This window comes from Microcaecilia unicolor, chromosome 2 (genome assembly GCF_901765095.1).
Source record: "Microcaecilia unicolor chromosome 2, aMicUni1.1, whole genome shotgun sequence".
Lineage (NCBI taxonomy): Eukaryota > Metazoa > Chordata > Amphibia > Gymnophiona > Siphonopidae > Microcaecilia > Microcaecilia unicolor.
In genome coordinates, this window is record NC_044032.1 from 513094203 (window position 1) to 513114502 (window position 20300).

Genomic DNA, 20300 nt, shown 5'->3' on the forward strand with positions numbered 1-20300 from the left:
CCCCACCTGTCCCTCCAACTACCGCCCCATCTCTCTTCTACCCTTCCTCTCCAAATTACTTGAACGTGCTGTCCACAGCCGGTGCCTTGACTTCATCTCCTCTCAGGCCGTCCTCGACCCGCTTCAATCCGGCTTTTGCCCACTACACTCAACAGAAACAGCACTCTCTAAAGTCTGCAATGACCTGTTCCTTGCCAAATCCAAAGGTCATTATTCCATCCTCATCCTCCTCGACCTATCTGCCGCCTTTGACACCGTCAATCATAATTTACTTCTTGACACACTGTCCTCATTTGGGTTCCAGGGCTCCGTTCTCTCCTGGTTCTCCTCGTATCTTTCCCAACGCACCTTTAGAGTATTTTCTAATGGCTCTTCTTCCACCCCCGTCCCGCTCTCTGTTGGGGTCCCTCAAGGATCTGTCCTTGGACCGCTTCTTTTCTCGATATACACCTCTTCCCTGGGCTCGTTGATTTCATCACATGGTTTCCAGTACCATCTCTATGCTGATGATACCCAGCTTTACCTCTCCACTCCCGACATCACAGTTGAAACCCAGGCCAAAGTTTCGGCCTGCCTTTCAGACATCGCTGCCTGGATGTCCAACCGGCATCTGAAACTGAACATGGCAAAGACTGAGCTCCTTGTCTTTCCACCCAAACCCTCTTCTCCTCTTCCCCCACTTTCTGTCTCTGTTGACAATGCCCTCATCCTCCACGTCTCTTCAGCCCGCAATCTCGGAGTCATTTTTGACTCCTCCCTCTCCTTCTCTGCCCATATCCAGCAGACAGCTAAGACCTGTCGCTTCTTCCTCTATAATATTAGCAAAATTCGCCTATTCCTCTCTGAACAGACCACCCGAACCCTCGTCCACTCGCTCGTTACCTCTCGTCTTGACTATTGCAACCTTCTCCTCGCTGGCCTCCCGCTTAGCCACCTATACCCCCTTCAATCTGTCCAAAATTCCGCCGCACGTCTTATCTACCGCGTGAACCAATACTCTCATATCACCCCTCTCCTCAATTCGCTTCACTGGCTCCCGATCCGCTACCGTATACAGTTCAAGCTTCTCCTATTGACCTTCAAGTGCACTCAATCTGCAGCCCCCCATTACCTCTCTACCCTCCTCTCCCCATATGTTCCCACCCGTAACCTCCGCTCTCAGGACAAATCACTCCTTTCTGTACCCTTCTCCACCACCGCTAACTCCAGACTCCGCCCCTTCTGCCTCGCATCACCTTATGCCTGGAACAGACTTCCTGAGCCCATACGCCATGCACCCTCCCTGCCCATTTTCAAGTCCTTACTCAAGGCCCATCTCTTCTCCCTTGCTTTTGGCGCCTAACCACCTTCCCATTCCTGATACCTACACTGACTACATAGTTTTTACCTTTAGATTGTAAGCTCTCTTGAGCAGGGACTGTCCTTCCCCATGTTTAAACTTGTACAGCGCTGCGTAACCCTGGCAGCGCTATAGAAATGCTAAGTAGTAGTAGTAGTAGTAGTAGTAGTAGTAGTAGAAACCCGTATTTTCGAAACATGATGGACGTCCATCTTTCGTTTCGAAAATACTGTCAGGGACGTCCAAATCCTTAAATTTCGCCGTCCCTAGATTTGGACGTCCCTAGACATGGACGTTTCTGATTTTCAGCGATTTTCAAAACCAAAGACGTCCATGTCAGAAATGACCAAATGCAAGCCATTTGGTCGTGGGAGGAACGATGCTCATCACCTGTATTCAATCATACCAGCTCTTCACGAGCGTCTACTTGTGGAACTCGGTGAGGCAGCTGTCTGACTTGGTTGATGTACTCACTCCGGAGCACACTGAGCCTTTTCGCAAGTTGGTCAAGCAGCAGAAGACGCATCGCAAGTTCTTGGCCAGGGGCACTTACGACACTTTTGATCTGGCATTCAGAATCTCTGCCCAGGGTATAGCGATGCACAGACTCTCATGGCTGCATGTCTCTGACCTGGACCATTCGGTCCAACATAGAATGGCGGATGCCCCGTGGCGGGGGGATAACCTTTTCTGAGAGAAGGTTGAGGAACTGGTTGACCCGATAAAAAAGCATATCGATGCTATGTCTTCTCTCTCCCACAATGCGCCTTCTGCGACCACCTCCTCATCTAGGAGGCATTTTGGTGGGTCCCAGAGTACTTCTTATGCCTATTCTAGGCGTATGTATGCCCCGGCGACTAGCCAGCCTGCTCAGGCTACACCCCAGCGCACTTGTTCTTGTCAACAGTGTGCGCCTAAGGCTCCTGCTGTTCCCCAGCAAAAGCAAGAGACGTACTTTTTGACTGGCTCCAGCAAGTGTAAGTTGCTGTGCCTAACAGGCTTATTTTCAAAAGAGAAGGATGCCCATCTTTAAACACAAATCTGGAGATGGGCGTCCTTCTCCCAGTGTCGCCCAAACCGGCATAATCAAAAGCCGATTTTGGGCGTCCCCAACTGCTTTCCATCGCGGGGACGACCAAAGTTCCCGGGGGCGTGTCGGAGGCGTAGCGAAGGCAGGTCTTGGGCATGCCTAACACATGGGCATCCTCGACCCATAATCAAAAAAAAAAAGGGCGTCCCTGACGAGCATTTGAACAACTTCACTTGGTCCTTTTTTCCTTATGACCAAACCACGAAAAGGTGCCTGAACTGACCAGATGACCACCGGAGGGAATCGGGGATGACCTCTCCTTACTCCCCCAGTGATCACTAACCCCCCCCCACCCCCACCCTCAAAAAACATTTTTTTAAATATTTTTTCCAACCTCTATGCCAGCCTCAAATATCATACAGCAGTATGCAGGTCCCTGGAGCAGTTTTAGTGGGTGCAGTGCACTTCAGGCAGGCGGACCCAGGCCCACCCCCCCCCTACCTGTTACACTTGTGGTGGTAAATGTGAGCCCTCCAAAACCCACCACAAACCCACTGTACCCACATCTAGGTGCCCCCCTTCACCTGTAAGGGCTATGGTAGTGGTGTACAGTGAAACCATGTTGCCTCTGGTCCTCTAGTCCATGGGATTTCAAAACCTATTTTTTTTGTATGTTCAAAAAGACCATAAATATAATACAATTAGGGGCCCTTTTACTAAAGCGCGTAGGCACCTACACACATCCAACATACGTCAATTTGGAACTACCACCCGGCTACTGCGTGCCCCGGGCGGTAATTACATTTTTTAAAATATTTATTTATTATTATATATGATAATACAAAGAATACATCTTTGAGAAGATACAACAGATATTAATAAAGATACATTAAAGAATATAGTAAAACATCTAAATTCTCTTCAATCTGGTTACAGCAGTCCACTAGAAAGCGGGGGATTCAGGATTTATAAACCAAAGGAAGATTGGTACTATTAAATTAACTTCTAAGAAAAACAAGCAGTGGCTCTCCTTAATTACTGAACCGTAAACCAAAATGGGATTAACATTGGTCTTTCTTCATATCAAGGAATGACCTTAATTGTGCAGGCTCAAAGAAAATATATTTTTTATCCTTGAATATCAATATACACTTGCAAGGAAATCGTAACTGAAAAACTGCTCCAACATTCAAAGATTCCTGTCTCATGTCCAGGAACTTTCTCCGCCTTTGCTGTGTCCAACGAGCGATATCTGGGAACACAGAGACCTTGCCACCTTTAAACATAGGATGGATTTTTTAAAAATAAAGTCTCAATAAAGATTCCTTATCTTGCAAAAACACGAAAGATACAATTAAAGTCGCTCTAATCTCTGTATTGTCCACAGACTGCTCCAAAAAGTTTGACAAATCCAAAGTTTCAGGGGGAAACGTCCTGTTTAGAAGTAGCTTGATGTGGAGAAGATTTCACTTCCAAATAATAAATCTTTTGAAGAGGAGGGAGTGTTTGATCAGAGTAATTATATGTTTCTTTAAGAAATTTTGCAAACATATCCTTTGGAGCAACAAATTGGGATTTTGGAAAGTTTATCAGTCGTAGGTTTAGATTTCTTGATAGATTTTCCATGTTCTCTATTTTCCTTTGCATGATAGCACAATCTCCTACAATATGAGTTTGTTGTTGAGATATTTCCCCCATTTGCGTCTCCAGGTTAGTTTGCTTTGATATTACCCCCTCCATTTGTCCTTTAAAGGAATTTATCTGTGAAGGGTTATTCAAGGATAACGTTATAAAAGAGGTACAGACCTTGTGAAGAGATTCCAATGCTGCCCAAATCGACTCCAGCGATACTACTTGGGGTTTGACTAGAGGCTGTATCGCCAATACGCAAGCAGAAATTTCTTCTGGCATAGTTGTTGCAGGCAATCCCTCCATAGTCTCCCCTGTTGGCGTTTCTAGCATTCGCTGGGCTCCCTCAGCTGGTCCCAAGTTCTCATCGGGTTTCGCTATCGCCTCCGAGGAGCGCCACTCCTTCGAACTCTCGCTGATGCCGGGGTTCGGCACAGCCCTTCTGGGTGCGTGCGAAAGCGTCGGGGTCACCGGTCCTAACGGACTGAGCGAGAGTTCGCTCTCCTGAGTGGGGCTCTTCCCTGCCCCGCTAACGGATACGTCCGAAGTTGGAGTCGATGCCAGAAATGTAGTCAAAGATTGCTGCCCAGGCAAGGTAGGGATTTGCTTCGGTAGGGGTGGTCCCCTTAGCTTTCTTTCCTTTTCGGCATGGTTAAAAGAAGAATAAAGGTATACAAAAAGAAATTTCTGGGAGCGTCTTTGCTACACGTCCTGCTTGGACACCATCTTGAAAACCCCAGTAATTACATTTTTGATGCACGTACAAAACACACGGTAGAAAATATTTTCTATTTTCTACTGCGAGCGCTTACCTGGGTGTCACGGTTGTGCCCATGTTTCGTGCTCTCCTTCCTCTTGCCACCTGGTGGCCAGACCTGGTGGCTGCAATGGACTGTCTGGTTATTGTCACCCGTTCCAGATTTCAGCTCAGTCCGGTCCGGATCTTCCGGGCTGCCAGGCTTGCTTGTTTTGTTTGAGCCTGCACAGCACCCGTAGCTGCCTGGTGATTGCTGCATCTGAACCTCAAGTGCTACTGGGCTTATTAGCCATTTTGAAACCTGGCTGCTTTGCCTTTGCATCGCCTTAGGCCCTGGTATGTTAGAGCTTGTTGCTCTTCTGCCTAGTTTGAATCCTTGCCTGAGATTCTTGTTTTGATTTCTTGTCTGTTTTCAGTGTGCAGTTAGATTAGGTTGACAGAATGCAAAGGCCATGAGCTCGGCAGGATCACCCTATCTGCTAGGCTTCTGGCCTAGAACTTCTGCCCTTGTTTCCCTGGTGAAGTTCAGTTCTGGCTCTATTATTGTTCCAGGACACTGGAGGAATATCGTAGGAAACGTTTGTCTGATCCACTCTTGAAGAAGCTGCCTGAAGCTTCAGCAGAGAGGAAGCGTATCAGGCAGCTTCGGCTCGTGGAAAACCCAGTTTCTGCCATTGATCCTAGGACCCCGCTGTGGGAATATTGCCACCTACTTCTCTCCGACCCCGCTCTGCAGGATACTCGGGAAGCTGCCATCGAAAGAAAGCGTCTTGCGAATCTCGAGGTCCAGGCGTACCATCAGTCCATCCTGAGGGACGCTCTCAGCCGAATTAGTCCGGAGTCTGAGCCGAGTTCCAGATCCAGCCGAGATGCGGAGTCCGAGCCGAGCTCCAGCCAAGCTGGCTGTTGAGTTCAAGATGAGTTCCAGCTCCAGCCAAGTTGCTGAGTCCAAGACGAGTTCCAGCTCCAGTCAAGATGTTGAGTCCAGACCGAGTCACAGTACCAGGCAAGCTCGAAGTCCAGTTCAAGTGACACTTCGAATCGAGCCTCCAGTTCCACTGCAAGTGGCACTTCCACTCAAGCCTCAGAGTCCAGTCAGGGCCGCCGGGAAACTGGGCTGGGCTCGGGACAAGGCCGCCCCTGGCCCCTGGCCCCTGGTTCGGGTGAAAGGGGCCCGGTAGCGGTGGCGGGTGGGACTGCGGTGCTGGTCCCTCTTGGAGGCCCGGGCCCCGGGAATTTTGTCCCCCCTGTCCCCCCCTCTCGGCGGCCCTGAGTCCAGTCCGAGGGACGCTTCTGACCGAGCCTCTGATTCCAGTCCAAGTGGCGCTTCGAATCGAGCCTCCAGTTCCAGTGCAAGTGGCACTTCCACTCAAGCTTCGGAGTCCAGTCCGAGGGACGCTTCTGACCGAGCCTCTGATTCCAGTCCAAGTGGCGTTTCAAATTGAGCCTCCAGTTCCAGTTCAAGTGACGCTTCCACTCAAGCCTCAGAGTCCAGTCCGAGGGACGCTTCGGACTGAACCGTTGAGTCTAGTCCGAGTGGCGCTTCAAACTAAGCTTCCAATTCCAGTCCGAGTGGCATTCCCAGCTGAGCCTCTGCTGAGGTCTATTTCCAGCCAAGATGATGCTGAGTCCACTCTGAGTTCGAGTTCCAGCCAAGATGATGCTGAGTCCACTCCGAGGTCGAGTTCCAGCCAAGATGATGCTGAGTCCACTCCGAGTTGTAGTCCCAGCCAAGATGCTCAGCCTAAGCCGAGTTCAAGTTCCAGCCAAGATGCTGAGTCCAGACTGAGTTGTAGTTCCAGCCGAGTTACCCCTGGTCATGTTTTGAAGCTCCTCCGCAGGTTTCACCATTGTTATCCATGGAGACCTGAATTCCCCGTGGAGGTCGGGGGGGGGGGGGGGGGGCTTGAGGGGAGGTACTGTCACGGTTGTGCCCATGTTTCGTGCTCTCCTTCCTCTTGCGACCTGGTGGCTGCAATGGACTGTCTGGTTATTGTCACCCGTTCCAGATTTCAGCTTAGTCCGGTCCGGATCTTCTGGGCTGCCAGGCTTGCTTGTTTTGTTTGAGCCTGCACAGCACCCGTAGCTGCCTGGTGATTGCTGCAGCTGAACCTCAACTGTTACTGGGCTTATTAGCCATTTTGAAACCTGGCTGCTTTGCCTCGTCTTAGGCCCTGGTATGTTAGAGCTTGTTGCTCTCCTGCCTAGTTTGAGTCCTTGCCTGAGATTCTTGTTTTGATTTCTTGTCTGTTTTCAGTGTACAGTTAGATTAGGTTGTTGTTTGTTTGCTAGTCTTGTCTCTGGCTATAGTTTTGTGTTTAGTCTTTGTCTGCTTGTGTTTTAGTGGTTGCCCTGCAGCTTTTAGTTCTGTGTCTTGTTAGTCAGTGTTTTGCTCCCTGTTTTAGTGGCTGTTTACAGCTTTCAGTCCTGTCCTTTATCTTATCCATTTCCTTGCCCTGCTGTTCCTGTATGTTCCTTTCCCCTCTGACCCTCAGTCCCTGTTCAGCCTAGTTGGGATCCTGTTCCTGCCCTGTCCTATAAGTCCTGCCAGCCACCAGCAGCCAGAGGCTCAACTCCTGGTGAAAGGTGGCCATGTGTAGTTGAAGTCTCACTGTTCATTAGAGTTCTGCCTTGCCTCTGGCGTGGGGTGGTTTTGCCTGCCACTGCCGCTCCTCGGCAGTGGCCCAAGGGCTCACAAACCTAGTTTCCTGCTTTGAAAACGTGACACCGGGAACCTTTTCAGTATTTGCCAGCTCTCTATTCAATGCATTTGCCAGTGCATCATAGTCCCACTTAGGTCCCCATTGGGATGTAGGAGGGGCCAGCATTTTTAGTAGTCTGGGTGGCCTCTATATATGGGTACAGTGGGTTTCTGGTGAGTTTTGGAGGGTTCACATTTTCCACCACAAGTGTAAAAAGGTAGGGGAAAATATGGGCCTGGGTCAACCTGTCTACAGTGCACTGCACCCACCACTAGAATACTCTAGGGACCTTCAGGCTGCTCTAATTGACCTGAGTATAACATCTGAGGCTGGCATAGAGGCTGGTAAGTAATATTTTTAATCACATTGTTGGGGGGTAGGAGGGGGTCAGGATAAACAAACAACAGATAGCATTAAGTCAACAAGCCCAAACCCAATCTAGTCAGTAAATGCACATTTCAGAGATGGGTAATTTCCATAGACTCATATTTAGAGTCCCTTTTACTAGGTTAGCTAGCGGATATAGCGTGCAAAAATCGCTAAGATGCCCATTATATTCCTATGGGCATCTTAGCATTTAGCACATGCTAAATCCTCTAGCACACCTTAGTAAAAGGGGCCCTTAGTTTAATGAGACAATACATATTTACATAAGAATATAAGAATAACCATATTGGATCAGACCAATAGTCCATCTAGCCTAATATCTTGTTTTCCAAACAGTGGCCAAGCTAGGTCACAAGTACCTGGCAGAAACCCAATTAGTAGTAACATTCCATGCTACCAATCAGAGCCCAGAACAACAAGTTTTAAAAGTATACTGCATCTTAACTTTACTATCTGTGTTAGACTTAAGAAAAAAACAGTCAGTTCTCTTTAACAGCTTTAAACATAAACCTCTACCACCTGCTAGCCAAACTAGGCAAATACACATCAAGAAATAATCAATACAGTTTTACAGCCTTAAAACTCACTGTTTTGTCACACCTCCTATTTGTCTTTACAAAATAGCACCAAAATAGGAGCCTTCTTGATCACTTACATAGTAACATAGTAACATAGTAACATAGTAGATGACGGCAGAAAAAGACCTGCACGGTCCATCTAGTCTGCCCACGATAAACTCATAGGTGTATACCTTACCTTGATTTGTACCTGTCTTTTTCAGGGCACAGACCGTATAAGTCTGTCCAGCAGTATTTCCCGCCTCCCAACCACCAGTCCCGCCTCCCATCACCGGCTCTGGCACAGACCCCGTATAAGTCTGCCCTCCCCTATCCTAGCCTCTCAACCACCAACCCCTCTTCCCCCCGCCACCCAATTTCAGCTAAGCTTCTGTGGATCCATTCCTTCTGCACAGGATTCCTTTATGCCTATCCCACGCATGTTTGAATTCCGTTACCGTTTTCATGTCCACCACCTCCCGCGGGAGGGCATTCCAAGCGTTCACCACCCTCTCCGTGAAGAAATACTTCCTGACATCTTTCCTGAGTCTGCCCCCCTTCAATCTCATTTCATGTCCTCTCGTTCTACCGCCTTCCCGTCTCCAGAAAAGATTTGTTTGCGGATTAATACCTTTCAAATATTTGAACGTCTGTATCATATCACCCCTGTTCCTCCTTTCCTCCAGAGTATACATGTTCAGGTCAGCAAGTCTCTCTTCATACGTCTTGGAACGCAACTCCCATACCATCCTCGTAGCTTTTCTTTGTACCGCTTCCATTTTTTTAACATCCTTCGCAAGGTACGGCCTCCAAAACTGAACACAATACTCCAGGTGGGGCCTCACCAACGTCTTATACAGGGGCATTAAAACCTCCTTTCTTCTGCTGGTCACACCTCTCTCTATACAGCCTAGCAACCTTCTCGCTACGGCCACCGCCTTGTCGCACTGTTTCATCGCCTTCAGGTCCTCAGATACTATCACCCCAAGATCCCTCTCCCCGTCCGTGTCTATCAGGCTCTCCTCACCTAACACATACGCCTCCCTTGGATTTCTACTCCCTAAGTGCATCACTTTGCATTTCTGCGCATTGAATTTTAATTGCCAAATGTTAGACCATTCTTCCAGCTTCTTCAGATCTTTTTTCATGTTTTCCACTCCCTCCGGGGTGTCCACTCTGTTGCAAATCTTGGTGTCATCCGCAAAAAGGCAAACTTTACCTTGTAACCCTTCGGCAATGTCACTCACAAATATATTGAACAGAATGGGCCCCAGCACTGATCCCTGAGGCACTCCACTACTCACCTTTCCCTCCTCCGAGCGAACTTCATTTACCACCACCCTCTGGCGTCTGCCCGTCAACCAGTTCCTAATCCAGTTCACCACTTCGGGTCCTATCTTCAGCCCTTCTAGTTTATTCAAGAGCCTCCTGTGGGGAACCGTGTCAAAAGCCTTGCTGAAATCTAAGTAGATGACATCCATAGCACGTCCTTGATTTAATTCTCCTGTCACCCAGTCAAAGAATTCAATGAGATTCGTTTGGCACGATTTCCCTTTGGTGAAACCATGTTGTCTCGGATCTTGCAACTTATTGGCTTCCAGGAAATTTACTATCCTTTCCTTCAGCATGGCTTCCATTACTTTTCCAATAACCGAAGTGAGGCTTACCGGCCTGTAGTTTCCAGCTTCTTCCCTATCACCACTTTTGTGAAGAGGGACCACCTCCGCCGTTCTCCAATCCCTCGGAACCTCTCCCGTCTCCAAGGATTTATTAAACAAATCTTTAAGAGGACCCACCAGAACCTCTCTGAGCTCCCTCAGTATTCTGGGCACCATGTTATAAAACTAACTCTATAATTTATATGTATTTGTGGCCCTGACCCTAGAATGGCCCAGCATCACCCTCTTCATGTATATAAATCTGTGAATACAACTATGTTATATACAGAATGCACCTAAATTATTTTTAAAAGCCCTTAGGCATTAGTATGGTGTGGTATTCTAATCATTTACACATGCAAAAATGGCCACTTAAATGCATGAATTACTTCTTAAAGAATACTGACCAGCAGAAAAGTATACATGATTTGATGTTACATTCTTTTCCAGTGGGTGTGTACATGTACAGAATGTGGGTGAAGCATGCAAGTACATGTGGAAATTATAGAATAGTGCAGTGGTTCCAAAACCTAGTCTTGGAGGCACCCCAGCCAGTTAGTTTTTCAGGATACCCGCAATGAATATTCATAATAGAGATTTGCATGCACTGCCTCCATTGCATGCAAATCTATCTCATGAATATTTATTGTGGGCATCCTGAAAACCTGACTGGCTGGGGTGCCTCCAGGACCAGGTTTGGGAACCACTGGAAGAAGTGCAATTTACATGCATTGTAGTTCACAATGATGCACAGTCATATACACCAGCTATTGGATTGGTGTAAAGTGCTTAAGAGTAAGTTTTCGGCCACTTGTGTTAGTATTCCATGAAGTAAGGACCTACTTTTCTTTATAGAATAGGCTTAAATTAGGTGCCTTAAGCAGCGCTTTTAATAGGCGCCCTGTTACAGAATTCTATTTTCAGATATTTATTAGTTATTCAATTCCAATTCAGATTCTAGGCAAACTTACAGAATAGGAAGCTGAACATTCTCAAAAGTGTACAGTATATGCAAAGAACAGTTTATCTTTTGACCAAACATAAAACATTTCAAAAAATAAGGTTTTCAGAGCTCAATGGAAAGAAAAATAGGAATACGTTGCAGTAAAAGGGGTGCCCACGGTGGCATTGGTGTGTGGGTATGCCGTACACCGAGGCCCCCTTTTACCACAGTGGGTAAAAGGCTTTTTTTTTCTTTATAAAGGGAAATGGTCATGTGGTAAGTCAACCACTTACTGTTCAGCCACAGTTTAAAATTTATATAAAATTCACAAAAAAGAAAATAGTTCTCTGTTTTGTAAAAATGAATCGTGGTTTCAGAAAACTTGTCCTTCCCAGAAAGCTAAATTCAGCAGCCATTTATTGGTTGTCAGACTTTACACATACAGTGCGTATGATGTGAATTGATTTTAAAAAATAATTGTATTTTTATTTATGTTTCAAGCAGCAAGAGCCACATGAAATCCTTGGAAAATACTGTGATTTTGTAAAGCATTCTGGGATAAATGATTTGATTTTAACTCTCAATGAATTTGTTGCAAGGAAGCACAAAGCTGTTATACAAGAGGTAAGTGCACTTATTTTAAATGTGTTAAAATATGCATACAAATCAAATAACAGGAATGTATTCTTCATCCTCCTGGTTAATTATTGTAAATGATGAAGCACTGTGATTCATATTAATAATTAAATGTATATTGTCTTGTGTTTTTCCTTTTTAAAACAATCAGAAAAAAAGGATCTAACATCCATAAATATTTTAGGGGCTCTTTTACTTAACTGTGGTAAGGTTTTGCACTTACTGCACATTAACAGCAAAATGAATGTGTGGTAAGTACAAAGCCTCTGTGGTACATGCAGGGGATGTACCCAGCATCTGCCCTGCATTTACCACAGAGGACCAACACTTACCTCATGGCATCTGATGGAATGCTGAGGCAAGGATAGTGGAGGTGCTCTTGCATCATCAGACGCTGCATGTAATGTAGTATGGGCCCACTTATAATAAATAAAAGAGAGCTGTCACAGTGGCGCATCCCCCTACATATCTCCCCCAGTCTGATCCCCCTCAAAGTCATATCCTTCATTCCCCTGATACCCCCAGAAACTTCCAATTCATCCACAATTCCCAACATCCTCACATCTTTCTGACTTTCCTTGAAGTCCTAAACTCTGTCCCTAGGTCAAAATCCCTATCCCTGGGCATATGCATCTCCCCCCTCACAACATGACCCTCCCCTACCCCTCAATACCTCCCTGCTCCTGCCTGTGACTGTGCCAGGATTCAAAATGGCATCAGTGACTCCTAGAAGCAGACATCTTTCTTGCTTACTACATGCACCATAACCTAACTTTTATCCACAGGCAGCCTCCTCCTGAGAGGATTAAGGCAAGAGACAGTGATAATGATGAGGAGACTGCCCAACATATGGAGCCCGAACACCCTCAAGTATAAGCGAATGCAGTGGAAGCCAGGCATGATCTCAGATTCAGACATTTCTTAGTTCACATTCATTTACATTGTCAAGTGACATATCTACATTAGCGCTTGCACGGGCAGCTGCCGAAGTTGGGTTACACATGAGGCCTCTGAGGGGGTCCTTTCCTCTTCTGCCACCTCTGAGGTACGTCTTTCAGGTCCAGTAAATCTAATAGCCATTAAGTCATGTCTATTTATGTGGTCACTAATATTCCCCTTGACACTTAGGGCCCTGTTTACTAAGCCGCATTATAGGCACGTTAGTGTTTTTAACATGTTAACCATGTACATGCGTTAACAGTGTATGCGCCTACAATATCCTTATAGGCACCTACACAGTTAGTGCGCATGCTAATTGTAGGCGCGTTAAAAATGCTAACATGCCTTAGTAAATGGCCCTTAGCCAGCTGTAGTCAGCATTTTTAAATGCACAAACCACCACTTGCTGAATTTCACCTGAATATTCAATACCGAGTCTGATCCGGGCACTTACGTTCAGTATCCTGGTACTGACTATCCACCCGCCAATATTCAGACAAGTACCCTGATAACAACCCAAATAAGGTTAGAACAGGTTGTTGGGCTCTTTTTGGGTTTGTTTGGTTTTTTGTGCCCTAATTTTATCTGGGAATTTACCCAATTAGCAGACTGAAAATTGCCACTAACCAGGAAACTCCTGACTCTGCTTCAGCTCTGCTCCCAAACCACCCTGGCATTTAACTGGATAGTGCTGTGGTGGTCAGAGCAGATATTCAGCAACACTATCTGGTTAAGTGCCATTGAATAGCTGCTCTAGAACTTGCCAGTGGGATTTAACCAGATAACACAATTCTGGAACGTGCTACAGCGCAACTTAAAAACGATCTACGGACTAACTAACTTCCGCAAACTACTGAAGACACATCTTTTTAACAAGGCATACCATAAAGAGTAACAAATGAGAACCCTCCACAGAATTGCCTCATAACATTTGCTTGTTATACTAATATCATGCTTTCTCACTATCATGTTACCCAAGATCCTTCTGTAATGCTAAATGTTTATTTCTTATACTTCTCCATCATTCATGATGTATTGTAAGCCACATTGAGCCTGCGAAGAGGTGGGAAAATATGGGATACAAATGCAATAAATAAATAAATAAATAAAAATTTAAAACAAATAGGAGAAAGTTTTTCTTTACTCAGCATGTAGTTAGACTCTGGAACTCGTTGCCTGAGAATGTAGTGACAGCAGCTGGCCTTACGGAATAAAGGGGGTTTGGACAGATTCCTGAGGGAAAAGTCCATTGAACATTATTAATTTTTTTTTTTTTTGGTGTGGGGGGGGGGGGGGGGTTGCCAGGTTCTTGAAGCCTGGATTGGCCGCTGTCGGAAACAGGATGCGGGGCTTGATGGACCCTTGGTCTTTTCCCAGTATAGCGGTACTTATGTACGCTAATGACTCCCAGACCTACCTCTCCACAACAGAAATCTCAGCCAAAATCCAGGCCAAAGTATCAGCCTGCCTGTCTGACATTGCTGCCTGGATGTCTCAGCGCCATCTGAAACTAAACATGACCAAAACTGAGCTGCTTATCTTCCCCCTAAACCAAATTCTCCTCCTCCCCCATTCTCTATTTCCGTGGATAACACTCTCATCCTTCCTGTCTCATCAGCTCGTAACCTTGGGGTCATCTTCAACTCCTCCCTCTCCTTCTCTGCACATATTCAGCAGACTGCTAAAATCTGTCGTTTCTTTCTCTTTAATATCACCAAAATTCGCCCTTTCCTTTCTGTGCACACTACAGAACCCTCATCCACACTCTTATCACCTCTCGCTTAGACTATTGCAACTTACTTCTCACAGGTCTCCCACTTAGCCATCTCTCTCCTCTTCAATCTATTCAAAATTCTGCTGCACGACTAATATTCTGCCAGTGTCGTTATGCTGATATTAGCCCTCTCCTCAAGTCACTTCACTGGCTTCCTGTTTTCGCATACAGTTCAAACTCCTCTTATTGACCTATAAGTGCATTCACTCTGCAGCTCCTCAGTACCTCTCCACTCTCATCTCTCCCTACATTTCTCCCCGGGAACTCCGTTCACTGGGTAAATCTCTCTTATCTACACCCTTCTCCTCTACTGCTAACTCCAGACTCTGTTCCTTTTATCTTGCTGCACCATATGCCTGGAATAGACTTCCCGAGCCGGTACGTCAAGCTCCATCTCTGGCAGTCTTCAAATCTAAGCTAAAAGCCCACTTTTTGATGCTGCTTTTAACTCCTAACCCTTATTCACTTCTTCAGAACCCTTATTTTATCATCCTCACTTTAATATTCCCTTATCTCTTGTTTGTCCCGTTTGTCCTAATTAGATTGTAAGCTCTGTCGAGTAGGGACTGTCTCTTCATGTTCAAGTGTACAGCGCTGCATACGTCTAGTAGCGCTTTAGAAATGATAAGTAGCAATAAGTAGCATAGGAGCTTTTCTACCCAGTTAAAACCTGCTATCTACTCCATTGTTTTTAGTATAGCTTAAGAAGGGCCCATATAGCCCACTATCCTGTTTCCAACAATGGCCAATCCAGTCACAAGTACCTGGCAGAGTTCCAAAAGGTAGCAAAATTCCATGTTACCTAACCTTAGGAATACACTGGCTGTCCCCAGGTCTACCTTAATAATGGTTTATGGACTTTTCCTCCAGGAAGTTGTCCAGTGTTTTTTTAATCCACCTATATTAACTGTTTGTACCACTTGCTCTGGCATTGAATTCCAGAGCTTAACAATATATTGAGTGAAAAAAATTATTTTTTCCTATTTGTTTTAAATGTGCTACTATGTAACTTCACGGAGTTTCCCCTACCCATTGTACTTTTCGAAAGAGTAAGCAATTGATTTGCATTTACCAGTTCCACTCCATCCAGGATTTTGTGAACCTCTATCCTAACTCCACTCAGTCATTTCTTCTCCTAGCTGAAGAGCCCAAACCTGTTTAGCTTTGCCTGATATGAGAGTCATTCCATCTCCTTAAACATTTTGGTTACCCTTCTTTGTAACATTTCCAGTTCCACTATATCTTATTACACACTATACTCAATATGCTGTCTCACCATGGAGCAATACAGAGGCATTATGATATTCTGTTTTATCTCTATTCCTTTCCTAATAATTCCTAATATTCTGTTTGTTTTATTTTTACCACCACTGTATACTGGACAGAAGATTTCAACATATTGTCCACTGAGATCCCTAAATCCTTTTCCTTGGTGGTGATTCCTAGTGTAGAGCCTAGCATTTTGTACATATAATTTGAGTTATTCTTTCCAATGCGCATCATTATGCACTTGTCCATAGTAAATTTCATCTGCCATTTGGATGCCCAGTTTCTAACCTCTGAAAGTTGTCCTGCAATTTCAAATAGTCTGAATGCTATTTAATAACTTTGAATAAATTCAGTTTTGTGTCTTCTGCAGATCTGACCTTATTCCCATTTCCATGACTTTTTCATATTCTAAAGAGTCTCTCATGAGAGACTTTGTCAAAAGCTTCTGAAAATCTAGATCCACTAGACCAGCTGGCTCACCATTATCCACAAGTTTATTTATATCTTCAAAAAAAATGTAGCAAATAGGTGAAGCAAGACTTCCTTTGGCTGAATCCTTATTGACTCTGTCCCATTAAACCATGTATGTCTATATGTTCAGTAATTTTGTTCTTTAGAAGAGTTTCTTTAGAAGAGTTTCTATGATTTTACCTGGCACTGACATTAGGCTTACCGGTCTGTAGTTTTCTGGATCACACCTGGAACCCTTTTTAAAAAATGGAGTTACATTGGCTACCTTCCAGTCTTCAGGTACCATGGATGATTAGATGGCAGGTTACAGACTGCCAATAGTAGATCTTCAGTTTCATTTTTGAATTATATCAGTACTCTGACATGTATACCATCTAGCCCAGATGATTTGCCACTCTTTAGTCAATTTGGCTTCTTACATCTTCTAGGTTCACTGATATTTCTTTTAGTTCTTCCATGTCATTACCTTTCTTTACCCTTTCACTCATAAGGACTATTGTAGTGGTGTATAGTTGGGTGTAGTAGGTTTCGGGTGGGTTTTGGAGGGCTTAGCAGACAAGGGAGCAATGGTGAGATGTGTTCCTTGGAGAATTTATATGAAGTCGACAGCAGTGCCCCGTAGCAATATACAAGGTCCCTGGAGTAGTGTAGTGGTGAGTGCAGTGCACTGTTGATAGGTGGAACCAGGCCCATACCTCCCCCTTACCTGTTACACTTGTGGTGGAAACTGTGAGCCCTCCAAAACTGACCAGAAACCCACTGTACCCACATATAGGTGCCCCCTTCACTCATAAGGGCTATTATAGTGGTGTACAGGTGGGGTAGTAGGTTTTGGAGGGCTCAGCAGACAAGATAAGGGAGCAATGGTGAGATGAGTTCCTTGGAGCATTTATATGACGTCCACAGCAGTGCCTTGTAGGGTGCCCCATTACTCTCTAGGATGTTTGGGGGACCAGTCTGCTAAAAATGTTGGCCCTCCTACATCCCAGTGGCTCAATTTTCTCTGTTTTTTATTTGTGCATTTTTTTTCCAAAAATGGCCTGAAAAGAGAAACGCACAGAGCACAAAACCTAGTTACAAATGATATTTAAAAAAAAAAAAGATGTTTTGCTTTTTCAAAAATGGTTACATTTGCTATTCGGATTTGGGATGTTTAGCTCAAAACGTCTAAAATCTGACAGACTTTATGTAAAAAATGCCCCTCCATGCTTGTCATTCTGTTCTGTTATCAGCTTAATGTAAAGGCTCTGATTTGTTTTATTATAAACTAGTAAAAAAGGCCCATTTCTGACACAAATGAAATGGGCACTAGCAAGGTTTTCCTTGGGGTGTGTATGTTTGAGAGAGTGTGTGAGAGTGACTGTGTGAGAGAGAGTGAATCTGCGAGTATGTGTGTGTGACAGAGAGAGTGAGACTGGGTGCGAGTGTGTCTGTGAGAGAGAGAGTGTATGTGCCTGGGGCCCCTCCCTCCCACCCATTTCCAGTGTCCCCCCTTCCTCCGTGTTCCAGGGTCGTCATCCCCCACTCCCTCCCTCCGAGTTCCAGGGTCGTCCCCCCGTTTTTGTTTTAGTTTTTGTACAGGTGGTGCATTCCCTCCCTCCTCCCCTCTCGTCCCCTCCTCCAAGTTCCAGACCCCCCTCCCTCCCTCCCCCCAGTTCCAGACCCCCTCCCTCCCTCCGAATTCCAGACCCCCTTCCTTCCCCCCCTCCGAATTCCAGACCCCCTCTGAGTTCCAGACCCCTCCCTCCCTCCCGCTCTCCGAGTTCCAGACCCCACCTCCCTGCCTCCCTCCCTCTGATTTGCAGACCCCTCCCTCTCTCCGAGTTCCAGACCCCACCTCCCTGCCTCCCTCCCTCCGATTTGCAGACCCCCTTCCTCTGATTTCCCGACCCCCCCCTCGGTGTTCCTGACCCCTGGACCCCCCCTACCGTGACCCTCTCGAGCCCCCCTTCTCGCCGCCAACCCTCCGGGCTTCGGAGCCCATCTGTGAAGAAAGTTATGGACACAGGCAGGCAGAGGCATAGAACGTTGGATGTGAGAATTATTATATAGGACGCGTCATAATGGGTCTAGTGAGGTCAGCTAGGGCTTCGGTGCCCATCTGTGAAGAAAGATACGGACACAGGCAGGCAGACGCATAGAACGTTGGAGGTGAGAATTATTATATAGGATGTTATTATTGTAACCTAAAGGTTAATGGAAATAAATAAATAAATACTTACCTGGGTTTTCTGGGGTGTGTCTGGACCCCAGAAGACGATGAATGGCAGTGCTGGGTAGTTGTGGCTGATTCTGGCCGTTCAGAAGGAGTACTGCGGGTTAGGGAAGCAGGACAGGCTGGGGCAGGTATTAATAATAGGGATTTAGTAGGGCTGACCAACATTCTGTTGGTCAGCAGGAAGGTTTGGAATTCTGAAAAAGGCTTGGGATTGTCTGGGGAGTGCTCGGAATGGCAAGCCAAGGCTGGGTTTCCTAGGAAACGGGTGTTAGTGGCAGTTTAGAGGAGTTTGCTGCTTTGATGGAGAAAGGTGATGTCTGATTGAGCTCTGAGTGCTGGTGAAAAACTGAGGATAAATTGAGGGTAAAAATAGGATTTTCAGAACTGAGGTATTTGAATGAGTATGGTAAAGGTGTGGTAATAAGGGAAAGTGCAGGAGAATCTGTTTGAGGTAAAGTAAAGGGAATGGATGGTTGACAGATAATGAAAGCCAAATGGTGATTGGGTTTGAGTGAGCAGAAGGGGGGATTGAATGAGGTTGGATGTGAAAAGGGAGAAAACCATTTATTTAAAATTTGAAAAGGAGTAAAATGGTTTATGAAGGGTTTTTGTATCCAATGTACCAAGAGAGAGCGGAATAGAATGTTCACTGCCTGAATTAAAATAGAACCTAGAGTAGAGTGAGTGGCAACCAAAGCAGTGCAGTGTCTCAGATTAGGGAGCTTCAGTACAGTATAGGTGTTTAGAAGGGAATATTTAATTAAATTTATTTTAATTAGAAAAGCTGACCACAGTATTTAAGTCCTGATTAAAATTCCCACTGAGGTTGCTGAGAACTGATAGGAAGATAAGGTTTTGCTTCCAGTTATTTTTTTAAAGGGTGTGAGGTTTAGGAAGAAGAATACGGAAGTAGAATATTACAGCGATCGTCTGGGCCCCCATGCAAGAAAGCAATTGCTCCATCTGAAGCTTGCTGTGCAGCTGACTGAAAAAGGAAGAGAACCCCCCCCCCCCCCCCACACACACACACAAAGAATCATTTTCTTGCAGGGTGATTTTACATGTTATAGTTTGAAAAAGGGAAGGCAAGGGAGATTTGAATATTTTAAGTGTTTTAATTATATATGTACTTATCAGATAGGCGTCTAGCTGGTTGTGGGTGGGACACAGTTCTGTAATGAAGTAAAACCATATAAGTGTTCACATGGTTATGTATAGTTGAAATATTTTGCAAAGAAAAGAAATTTTATGCAGAGTGATAGTACTTAAATGGTTATTTTAATACATGCAAATAAATGCTGCATTTGTTAAACCAAAGATTTGAATTTGTGCTTACTAAAACAGAAAAATCTAACTTTAGTTTATTTTCCCCATATACTCTTTGAGAGTAGGTGGCGAGGTTAGTGATTTGTAAGTCCCTCCGGTTTCAGTGGTGAGCCTGAATATTGGTCACGACTACTCACAACAGATATTCTGATGCATCACCTTTGCTGAAACTCAGGGGGGGTCTTTAACATTTGGCGTAGTCGGCAGGATTTTTCCTGGTTTTGGGGTACCAAATTTCATAATTGTGGGGTTCAAGTGAGTAATTTTGAGTCCTGAAAGTCTGGTGTAGTTGGAGTAACGTTTATTTCCCCTTAGAATTTCTGTTACTACAATGAAGCTGTTACAATTTAAAAAATGAAGTAGTGATGTGCCTTAGTTTGTGGGATGTGCCTTAGTTTGGGTGGGGTAGAAGGAAAGCAGGGGGAAGCAAGCTCTATTTCCAGATGACCACTACCCTGAAGGAAGTCTATAGTCTAAGAGAAAAAAAATTGATTTGGGAGAGTTTGAGCTCAGACATCAGACCTGAGCAAGGATGGAACATGAAGCATATTTTGTTTTGGAGGGTACCTTGGAAGAATTTCAGAATTGGAATCGGAACACCAACGGCTACAATTCCTACTTTATTACATTTGAAAGGTATCTGAAGTATTTGCAGTGGAGGAAAG

General features: G+C 45.2%; 1 protein-coding gene across 1 annotated transcript in view; it reads left to right on the forward strand.

Annotated features, from left to right (window-relative positions):
• The window catches only part of LOC115461429, a 453017-nt gene that overhangs the window by 258779 nt on the left and 173938 nt on the right, over nt 1–20300 (forward strand). Inside the window, exon 12 of the mRNA XM_030191224.1 lies at nt 11507–11626. Within this exon, the coding sequence (XP_030047084.1) occupies nt 11507–11626 (120 nt within the window). The remainder of the gene's footprint in view (nt 1–11506; nt 11627–20300) is intronic.